The sequence below is a fragment of the Propithecus coquereli genome, unplaced genomic scaffold, assembly GCF_000956105.1.
Source record: "Propithecus coquereli isolate 6110/MARCELLA unplaced genomic scaffold, Pcoq_1.0 Scaffold11, whole genome shotgun sequence".
Taxonomy (NCBI): domain Eukaryota; kingdom Metazoa; phylum Chordata; class Mammalia; order Primates; family Indriidae; genus Propithecus; species Propithecus coquereli.
The window spans coordinates 7,653,583-7,665,232 of NW_012134969.1; the positions used below are offsets into that span (position 1 = coordinate 7,653,583).

Below are 11,650 nucleotides of genomic sequence, written 5' to 3' on the forward strand. Positions count from 1 at the left end.
AAAGAACCTGGGCCACATCTTGTGCATCAGGTAATATCTCTATGGGACTCAACCTAATTGCAATGATAATAGCTACTGTTTATGGAGTAATGATATGCCAGGTGCTGTGCTGAGCACTTTATGTATGTCATATTATTTAATCTTCACAACAAACATTTTATAGGTGAGGGGCAGACAGGCTCAGGGGGGTCAAAGATACTATTCAAGGAAAGCAACATTGGATTCAAACCGAGATCTGACTCCAAAACTCAGTCTAGAACCGGGTCCTCAACTACAGCATACTCTTTCTTTCCCAACACTGCTTTCTCCCCCCCCCGCCCCCCGTCCTGAGGCTGGAGTGGTCAGCCACAGACTGGGTGGGGAAGGGTCTTGTTCCTCTCCACCCTTTCTTCCACTGTGCTGGGACCAGTTTTCCCCTCCCACTGGGCTTTGCCTCCTGTGATCTCACACTGCTGTCCAGAGACCACTCAGGGCCCACACAGCGTGGCATCTCAGAATCACCATCATTTGTGTGTGTGTACATGCACGTGTGCAGAAACTCAGGTTGGCGCGCAGGGGACCCAGGCCCAGCGCCTAACTCAGTAATTTTTAATTCTTTAATTCTCTAATGACAGTGGGATCCAGGAATTCTTTCTTGGCTGAGAAAGGCCAGAGCCTCAGTCTCTCTGTCTCTGTCTCGCTCTCGTCCTCGCCTCACATTGCAGGTGCTGCAGCCTCAATCAAGCATTGCCCCATCCTCATCCCTGCCCCTCTCGGAGAGAGGCTACTTCCTCAAGGTGCAGTGAGCGGAAGGGCAGAGAGAAAACACACTATCTCACAGGGAGTGTGCAGCTTTTGCCTCTGTATCTCTCCCCACCCTGCTGAATCGCTGAGTAGTGTCACCGAGCCTGCAGATATATACCCTCCGAATCAGATACCCCTCACAGAGCCACCTACCCATGCACTTACTCAAGCCGCTGCTAATGAAAAGAAGTCATGCATAAGTCATGAGGGGCAAGATTTCAGGATGGGTGGAGAAGGGGAATTATCTGCATGGCTCCTGGCTCTGTGAATGACAGAGCCCAGCTTATTCAGCTCCTGTCCCACTGCGGGCACACGTATCCTTCTGAGACTCAGCCTCTCTCCCATTGGACTTCTGGGCTCACAGCCCAACAGGGTTCCACGCTTTCTTTGAAGTTAAACATTAAGGACAAATCTGACTTTCACAAAAGGCGAGAAATTGTTCTATTCAAAATTCTCTTCAAGGCTAAAGGCAACTCACGAAATACCCAGAAACAGCGAGCGCCAAGGCTTGCAGAGAGGGGAGGGAGGGCCAGGAAAGACAGCCAGGTGGGAGTGCGTGGAGAGCTGAAGCCAACTTTGGGAGCCACTTTCATCATAATGACCGTGTTAACAATCGGTGCCAATCGTAATCCCGAAAGACACAATCCCGAATTCTGTAATCTCAAATGTTGAAATCCCTAAAGATCAAAATCCCTAGTGTATAAAATTCTGGAAATCACAACACAAATAGATTAAAATCCCAGATGTTAAAATCCTGAAAGTTGAAATCTGGGGAAGGGATAGTGTTCTGGGTTGTACACAGGATAGCTGCATCATTTTAGTTACATCATGTTAGGTATAACTATTACCTTGTCATTGTCTTTGTTTGGAAATTAAGTATGATTTAAGGAGATGCATATGCAAGCCCAGGTGACAAGGGGTGGGCTTGTGCACATAAATTTAGGTGTCGACTTGACTGGATTAAGGAATACCTGGAAACCTGGTAAAGCATTATTTTGGGTGTGTCCATGAGGGTGTGTTCAGGTGAGATTAGCGGGGGAGTCTGAGTGGACCAGGTGGGAAAGAGCTGCCCTCAGTGTTGGCAGGCACCATCCAATCTGCTGGGGCCCAGAGAGAACAAATATAGAGGGCCAACTGGTCTCTCTCTGACAGCTGAGACAGACTTCTCTTCTGCTGCCTGGGACATCACAATTCCAGGTTTGCGACCTTTGAACTCCAGGACTTACACCAGTGGCCCCCTGGGTCCTGAGGCTTTTGGCCTTGGACTGAGAGTGATACTATTGGCTTCTCTGTTCCCAAGGCCTCTGAACTTGGACTGAGCCACGCTGCCAGCATCTCAGGGTCTCCCAGTCACAGATGGCCTGTCATGGGACTTCTCAGCCACCACAATTGCATGAACCGATTCCTCTACTAAATCCTCTCTCATATATCTGTATACATTTTCTATTAGTTCTATCTCTCTGGGGAACCCTGAGTAATACAGATTTGGTATTGACAAAGTGGAATTTTGTTCCTTCTTACTGTATTCCTTAGAACATATTGGCAGAGATCTGTGAAATTGTGCCCTTGCAAAGAGGCTATGATAAGTTAAGTGAAAGATAAAAGTTTAAAAGCTAATTATTACTGGTGCTGTGAAAGCAGAAAATTGCCTAATTGCAACGGCCAGGAAATAATCAGACTTTCAAATGGACAGCACATACTTACGAAATGTGTGGACACAACCACTCTCAACATACAAGTGCAGCGAGTGTTCCAAAGATCACAGAAGTGAAAACATGGTGAAAAATCAAGAAATCTTCCCTGCCAGATCACTTAATTGTGTATGACTTCTGCCTCTTCACACATAGTGCCAACTCACTACCCTACCATTTCCAAAGCTGCAGGTGTAGATTGTATAAAGACGTTCAGAGAGTTCTAATTCATTTTATGTATTTTTTGCAGATTTGACTCGAGGAAAGTGCATTATCACAATGTTGACTTTGTGTGTAAGCATTGTACGTGTTCATAAAAACATTGAAACTTCCTCAGTAAATCAAGAGATGTCCTTTTACTACATCTGCATTTGTAAAAGATAAAATTTCCCTAGATCTCGGCTCTTTTGGCAACTGCGTAGGTGGTGGTGACCCGTCAAGGTTTTTGACCTACACAATTACCAACCATAGGGATATACATTTATACATTTTGCTTTTTGACCTATTTCTTCATGAATACCATTTGTCTGCTCGTAACTGCTATACCCTGTGTTACTGTTGTTAATATACCTAAGTATTTATGCTTGTAAAAATACATATGTTATTATTGCCTATTTTATTATGTAAAGTGGCTTAGAAAGTGTTTTGTTGTGTTTTCATATGTTTCTCAAGTAAATCCCCTTTTAAAAATGTAAATAAGTGTCTTTAATTTTTTTTAAATTATTTTTTCCAGAATTACATTTTTGGGATTTTTCGATCTTTCCGGGTTTCAACATTTGGGATTGTGTCTTTTGAAATTATGACCCAACCAAGGAGGGGGTGGGAGAATAAGGGAGAATGACAATGTAGAGGCTCTGATCTGCCAAGAAAGTGCAGTCCTCATGAAGGAAAGATGGTAGGGTGTGTGGTGCAGCCCATGGGTCCTGTTGCTGGCCCAAGGTGGGGTGATAGGGTACAGGAAGGGGACCCCTGCAAGTCTCTGCTTCCACCATATGCACCTGAGTAAGGAACATTAACTTGCGACAATCTGAAGGCAGCTTGGGGCACTGCAGGAATATACGTCTGGCATTAGAAGACCTAATGTCTATTCTCAGTTTTGTCACTAAATAGGTTGACTTAGTAAAAGTCACGTAGTCAGTTGAATGGTGGTTCCCCAGAAGATATCCTAATGCCTGGAACCAGTGAATATTACCTTATATGGCAAAAGAGTAAATATTATTTTATGTAACCAAAGGTGCGATTAAATTTAGGGCCTTGATAAGCTTGTCCTGGATTCCCCGGGTGGGCACTAAATGCAATCACATGTGTCTCATAAGAGACATACGGAGAAGAGGAGGAGGCAGAGTGAGCACAGAGGCAGAGACTGGAGTGATACGGTCACAGGTCAACGAACGCACAGCACCATCAGGAGCTGGAAGAGGCAAAACTCTACCCTGGAGCTTTTGCAGGAAACATGGCCCTGGTGACATCTTGATTTTGGACTTTTTGTCTCCAGCACTGTGAGAGAATTTCTGTGGTTTTAAGCCACTCAGTTTGTGGTATTAGTAACAGCAGCCATAGGAATCTAATACAAGTTGATTCCCTTCTCTGGCTCAGTGACTGTAAAATAAGATTTAGCCTCCCAGTTTGACCTTCTCCCCATCACTCCACCAGCTGCATACCCCTGTGGGAGGACAGGGCCCCGCTCTTCACGTTGACCCCTTGCACATGACATTTCTTGCCTAAACGAGTCACTGTTCCCCTTTCTGCACCGGTCAAGATGACTTCGCTAAGGGTAAAATATCTTCACAGATAATTATTTTTTTTTCCTGATTGTTAATTGCTACAAAAATATTCTGTCTTATCCCAGGGAAGCCATCCACATAACCCTGACCTCTCTGTGATTTCAAAGAAAGCTTTCAGTATCTATTTTCTAATTTCCCCAGAGTCCCTGCAGCTTGAGAGATCATGGGGAAGGGAATTCCACCAAGTTGGGGCCTCTGGATAGATGCAGCGCAGAGGTAATCGGCTCACCTGACCTGGTCATAGCCGCCAGCCTCAGCCTCCTTTGCAACTCAGTCGCTAGCACACAGCTAAGCAAATCACTGCTCCGGGCTCTGCGCCTCCCAGGTATGTGACTCAGGCCTCATTTGCAATCACCATTAACCAGAAAAACCGCAGGACTGCTCTGTGCCCATAGAGTGGAGTGTCATACAATACTCACAGAAACCCAAGGGCTGGAAGAGGCTGCAAAGCCTTTAGAATACAGCTCGCAGAGTGAACACCACCAGCGTGGGGCCCCCTCCCTTCCCCTCTCCCCGGCCCCTCTGAGGTGATAATGAGCAGTGAAGTCTCTCAAGACTGGACAGAGAAAGAAGCAGGTGAAACACCCACCGGACTGGGAATGGGACCCTCAGAGGTGGCTGTGTCGATAAGAACGGAGTAACCCACGTACCAGCTATTAGACAATCTTGTGGAAGCCTTTAACTGCTTTAAAGTAGGTGTTCACGATGAACACTCCAAAGGCTGCCTCTAAATCTCTAAAGACAAAGCTCAGGTCTTTAGCTCTCATTCTGCCGCCTGCTGAGCTTCGGGAAACAGAGTTAGCAAAGCCTCAGGGCGGATTTCCAAAGATGATCCCATAAACGGTGGCCACACCTCTCCCATCTCTCCCGTGATGACCCCGCCCCTCCTCCCCACCGTCACTCAGACACACTCAGCAACACCGAAAGCACATGGATGTGTCAAGAAATGGTACTGAAATGCCCTAGTTTGAGATTCCCTATCTGTCAGGCACTTAAATTAAAGCCATCATTGTTCCATATGTGCCTCCCATCCCATGTGTGTGTGTATGCGTGTGTGTGTGTGTGTGTATGCGTGTGTGTGTTTGTATTTCTGTTGTAAACCAACGTTAATGGGTTACAACAGAGAAGAGCTCCAGGGACCTGGCTGGATGGAGGCACGAATAGCCTCCCTCCCCAGAAAATGTGAGGGCACTGACGTTCCCAGGCCCAGATGTGGAGGAGGGCATTGGGGGTGTCAGGGGGCAGTGCTGGCACTGGGTGGAGGTATCAAAGAGGGACTTTCAGAAGTTTGCCAGAAAGCATTTTGCTAGTCTTCTTCTAGAAACTTGTTTATCAAAGGCTGTGGTTAAAAGGAGGAAGTCACTTAGCCAGCCTCAGCTCAGCTACTGTCTGCCCGGGAAGTGCGGAGGACCCACTCCAGAGGGGCTGTGCAGCGGGGCTCTGGCCAGCATGACAGACCCCTCTCTGGAGAAACCTGAGCACAGGGACAGGTCAGCCCTCCACTCAAAGGGCACCTCTAGAGACAGGGCAGAAGGCAGCAGGGCTGCCCACGGCAGGGCATTATAGAAGCGGCAAGTGCCAACTGGAGAGGAGCCAGCGGAGAAAGACTTTCTTGGTTTGGAGACAAGCAAAGGACAGGAGGGAGAAAAAGCAGTGCTGAATCAGGACCAGGGACAGGCGCCTTCATGAGCGCCAGCGGGCAGCCTGCTCGCCACATTGCAATAACCTCTGTGAATGAAGAAGCAGAGGGCAGTCGGCAGGAAAGCTGGCTCCTTGGTGGTTGCTTCCAGTCAGGTGGGAAGAAGTGGGGGCACCATTTGGAGCCCGAAACTGTGCAAGGAGCCATCCCTACAGGCAGAGACAGAGCGACGCGGGGAAACGGTCTCATTTGCACACCACTGCCTGGCACTCACTTAAGGCTGAGGTCTCTCTCAAGGCCGGCTACTCTAGAGGCCCCTTTTTAATTAGGGCGGGCTTAAGGGGGGTAATGGCTTTAACCAGAGCATCTGCAGTCCCCGGGAAGCCCCTGCCTTCTATTTAGAAGGAAAGACATCAGCTTGCTTGAAGGAATCCCAGGTTACTAAGCAATCACCATAATAAGATTGAGAATGAAGGTGACCTATAGAAGCATGGTAAATACACAATTTTCTTTGCTTTGTAGGTGAATTTTGATTATAACTCAGCATTTGCCTCAGGTCCTAAAATGCTGTTAGTTACCTCAGGAAAGCCCAGGAAGGGATAAAGTGCAAAAACGCTTCCACAAAGAAAAGCACAGGCTTCCCAGCCTTCTCTGTAGCTACATGCAACTCAGAAAATTGAAAGCAAGGTTGCAATCTCTCTATCCTTGGTCACCGTTTCATGTACCAGCCTGTCATACAAGGTGCGGGCAAGCACCACAGATCAATAGCTATTCTGGGTTAACATTGCCACAGTTTGTTTTTTTTTTCTTTAAAAAAAAAAAAAAGACTTTTACCCCCTGCATAGATCACAGCTTATTACATCGAAGGCATATTTCCCTGGTCTATTTATGGAAATTAGCGCTTAGAAGAAGAACTTTTTTTTTGAGGTGTCACGCACTTTTTGATATAAGCAACAGGGAAGTGATGCTTCCGTAGACATATTCCTTTAAAAGCTCTTTAAATGGCTGTAAGCCCTCAGGTTTGAGAAGTGAATAAAACTTACCCGATGGGCCACCTGGGCCCTGGATGAGCATATGGTGCCTGTGGAGACCTCCACAAAGATGGCCGGGTCTGCGGGGGTCTCCCCCTGCCTGGAGCAGCCCTCCAAATCCTGTGTGCAGTGACCCATACCCTGGTAGCATTAGCAACACTCAGCTTGCTTGGTTTACCTGCGGTGACGCTCCTCTGAGCAAAACAAAAACAAACAAACAAAAAAGTTTCTTTTTATAGGAAATGAAAAGCCAAATGAGAGTGTATGTGAAAAGTGAGCCATGGCCTCTGGAAGCATATGTCACCTATTTTTATGTTACTGCTTATATGATTTCTACATTGCCTGAAGGCTTTAGGTGACAACATCTGAAGTCCCTATTGGAACTCTACAAAACATATACAGCAACATATGTTTGTTTGTTTTTTTTACAGGAGAGTGTTATTAAAGCACACTCACCTGTAATATCTCTTTTCAGCCTCCAAAGCTGTGGAGGAGGCAGGACAGTTACTCATAAGCGCATTTGGAAGGTGAGGAAGGGAAGGCTCAGAGAGGTGGAGTCAGTCATTCAAGGTCACACAGCTGGCCAGAGTGACTCAAGGCCTCCAGCCCTGACTCTGGGCTCCTGGACTCAGGTCTACCCATCAGTATCCAGCCAGACACCACTGAAGAATGTACACAGATGGTTTTCCCTTGCTCACCTCACGCCAGACCTTAGCAGTCCTGTCCTTCCCATCACCAGCCGCAATCAACGAACCATAGAAATTCAAACTTCGGAAATGCAAAATCTCATAAGCAATTTTTAAAGGTATTAAAATGCAAAACAGGAGTAAACAAAATTTCTTGCCACAGGGAACTAACAAATGCAAAGTGACAAAATAATGGGAGTTTGAACAAGGTCTCAAAAGTGGCCATAAAATACAATTCAGAATTGTATTTGAATATGTATACTATGCACTTGCTTTGCCAAGGATGCCTGGTAGTGAATGCTCATTTGTAAAACTAAGCCATAAAAGAAAGAAGAAACAGTAGAATGAAAGGAGAAGAGCAGAGAGCTCAGTGAGCGGGAATGGTCGCATGAGATGGCAGCAGTCACAGCCTGGGTACCACAGAAAGTCAGATCCTACATCAGGCGCCCCCGAGGGGTCCCAGGACAGTCCATCGCCCCTCCCCCAGTACTGGCCTGGGCAGGTGGCCCCAGCAGAACCTGGCAGCTGTCCTTCCTAGGGACTTCCAGGAATTGGGGAGGAGGCGCAGCCATCAGGGCTGACCTGCAGGGCTCCACCGAGGACGGTGCGGGCAGTGGGAGTTTATAAAGTGTTGAGCAACAAGCAAGCTCGTCCCTCCCAGCGGCGGTCAGGATGACATCCATCCCCACTGCCTGGCGCGGGCGCCGCAGACACGGCCCTTCCCCCCACACTCGGTCTGCGTCACTCAGCGAGGAAAGGAAAGCAACTCTCAACGAGTCCAGCTTTTATTTTAGGACGGAGCCAAGGCGGCTCAGAGTTTCACATGTGGGGAGTTCCGCTGCGCCTGGGTCCACCCCTCACCCCGGCCATCCCCTCTTCCGCACCGCCCCCAGCCAGCGGCTCTTCGTTCCCTTCCCGTCGATAGCGGCTGTGATGTGGGGCTGCCCTTCGGGACCCCATATTTTGGCTGTTCTTTTAAAGGGCATTGACCCGAAGGCACAAACGCAAAGGCGGGGGCAGCCAGGCAGCCGCCTGCGGAGCTCCAGGCGGCTGCAGCAGCGCCAAGCTGGTTCCATTATTACACAATTGAAGCCGAGCCCGGCTCCTCCCGTCCTCGGTGGAACAAGCACATCTAGCAGGCAGGGAGGACATAAGCCAAACTCCTGACACGACACACACACACACACACACACACACACACACACACACACACTCACACTCCGAGTCTGAGGACAAGGACAGACACTTTGCAGAAAGAGCACCCTTGCCAACTCCCAGGTCCCTGCCTTGGGGTTCCTCACCCCCAAGTTACTTCCGCGGTAGCCGGAGGGGGCTTCCAAATTCCTTGTGTTTGACTGTCTCCCCCGACACATGGGACAGACAGCAATTTGGGTAACTTTTCAAATCCTGTCGCCTGAACACTTGCCCACAAATATTTGGGAGAGAGATGGGACGCTCCCCTGCTCCCTCCACCACCCTCGCTTCTTCCCCACCCCCTTAGGCTGGCAGCGTGGGGAAAAGACCCTGGACCATCACTCTAGTCTTTCCCCCCGTCAGGGAAACACTGTCACTAGTAACACCAAGCCACCTAGAGAGCGAGCCGAGGCGAACCTCTCCAGGTACCAAGCACCCTCCCAGCACCAACGACTAGGCGCTTGCGAGCCTCTCCACGCCGGAGGGTCGCTGCCCCCTCCCCAAGGACCTGAACCCGAGCCGGTGAACATAACACGACGGGGAGCAAGCAACTCACCTTTAGGTTGTGAGTGGGGTTGACGACGCAGACAAGTTGCCCAGCAGCGGAGAAAACCCGTTTAGCCTTGTAGTGCTGAAACCGGAGGTGAATGAGATCTAACACAGCCCCAAAGCACTGGGTAAAGAAAAGCATCACAACTTTTGGGGGGTTGTTGGCCCAGGAAGGCGTCGGAGGGAGCTGTAAGTCCTTGGGCTCTGGAAGGAGCGCAGCCTCTGAGACACTCCGCTCCTGCCCGGCTTAGCGTGCCTTCATATTCATCATCAAAATAAGACGGTTAGAATCTTGCAGCAGTGAGGCGGCCAATCAAAAGGACAGAAATGTTATCCTTGAGGTGCAGAGACAGCCAATAACAAATGCCTCCCCTACCGAAACTCCCTGATGAATTGAGCCTGGCGGAGAATGTATTATTGAACATTACCATAGATCAGCACATTGCATTTATCTTGTGATTACAGCCAACCATACATAATGCTGGAGAAGATAGGCTGACAAAATTGATTGCTTAATGTGTCTCCATTTATTAATTGACTTAATTTAACATGAGAGCCTTTCCTAATGCCCTGGCAAAAACGTAAAGCGTTTAAACCGCCAAATAGTAAGACACCCTGCTCCAAAGTAGGCAGATGGATAACGCAGACCGTGGCTCGACTCACCAGAGCTGCTTGGGAGAAAATCAAATATTACAAGACTCCGATTCCAGATAAGGATTTGGCAGCAGCAAAAATGTGTATCTTTCAATCTTGCGCTCTGCAATTTGGATTACAGCCCTTGATAAATCTTACTCTCCACTCTTTATCAAAGAAAAGAACCCCTGGCAAATGCATTTGGAGTTGAGGGGGAAAAATGCATATTTTTTTCCCCAAAATACCGTAATTACTGAAGTCTGAAAGTATTAAAGCATAAAAATGCACAGAGTATGCTTCTAAAAATAATGAAATCCCTGATGCATGAATGCACACACAGAGAAAAACCTACACAGAGAGGAAAGTGGCTTGTAAATCAGCAAAATAATTACAGATGCAGAGAACCTTTGCTTGTCATTAATTTGCATATTGGTGGGAAGCAAATTGCTAATTACCCACTGGATTGTTGGAGACATTGAAATAGAGATTAAGAACACACATACCATATCATTTACTTGTTTCTGCAAACGCTAGCAGCACATTTCTGCGTTGGCGCAGGCAGAGGGCATTCTAGTCCTCAGACTGCAAAGCTGCCCTCCCTCCCCAGAACAGGGTTGGTAGGGGTGCTAAGACCACCCACTGGTTCTTGAAGAAAGGCTCCTAAGCAGTACATGAAGGATTTCATGGTTTCTAGGCATGAACTTTGAGAGTTTATTTGGTCTTTGTGACTAAAGTGGGAGAGTTAGGTGTATTGTCTTTTCCCTATTCTTTGGCTATTTCTCTATTGCGAAGTCAGCCCAGCTCCAATGCCCTCTGGGGCAGGATTAGCCTCCATTGACAACTGCACCCACTGTCAGCCCATTACTCCTTCCGCATGGCTCTGTTCTGCCCTGGCTACAGTGCTTGGGCTGCAATGTATGCAAAGCATACACACACCTGGGCTACCTGTCTGTGACCTGGCCAGGCAATTAAATTAACAACAGAAAAAAATAGAGGAGAAAAAATGCACAGGTTTACTGATACCAACACAGCTCAGGTTGTTAGCTTTAACTTGAATTTAAAACCTAACCAGTGTTTTAAGGGACAAGCTGAATGCAATTAAAATGGAAACTCTGTACTTTCTAAAATAATTTCATTGGCACAAAACTAGAAGATGACAACATTTGAACTGGGTAGAACCTCATCAATCTGTTATTTCTATATGATATGAGTCCCTGGACCCATTTATTACATGGTTCATAAATAAGGATTACTGGCCCACAATGCCAAAATCCACTTTCTAAAGTTTGAATTGTCCAGAATAAGCTTTCAGCAGTTCATCAGGAAACCATTCAGTGTTCTTTTATTGTCTTACTTTTTTTAAAAAAATAAAAGTAAGCATATACTCCCATAGATTCCTTAAAGACACAATTCATAATTCAGAACCGTCCAAGATTCGCCTTTTTTACATCTTTGGTTAAAATGCAACTATCGTGTTGATCTTCTGTCTTATTTTGCTTTGTTTGTTACATTTTTGTTTGTTTGTTTGTTTGTTTATTGTTGCTCTCACCCTACTGGAAGTTCCACGAGAGTAACGGTTTTTGCTGTTCTTTTAAAAATGTTTTTGAAAGGTATTTTTTAAATAAAATGTACAAAAATGAGGATGCCATCAAATACACAA

The 11,650-nt window shown here is 47.1% G+C and overlaps 1 protein-coding gene across 1 annotated transcript in view; it reads right to left on the bottom strand.

Annotated features, from left to right (window-relative positions):
* SIAH3 (siah E3 ubiquitin protein ligase family member 3) overlaps positions 1-9,571 on the bottom strand; it is a 64,810-nt gene extending 55,239 nt beyond the window's left edge. The window contains exon 1 of the mRNA XM_012648865.1: positions 9,365-9,571. Within this exon, the coding sequence (XP_012504319.1) occupies positions 9,365-9,499 (135 nt within the window). The 5' untranslated portion in view covers positions 9,500-9,571. The remainder of the gene's footprint in view (positions 1-9,364) is intronic.
* Between the last annotated feature and the right edge of the window lie 2,079 nt (positions 9,572-11,650).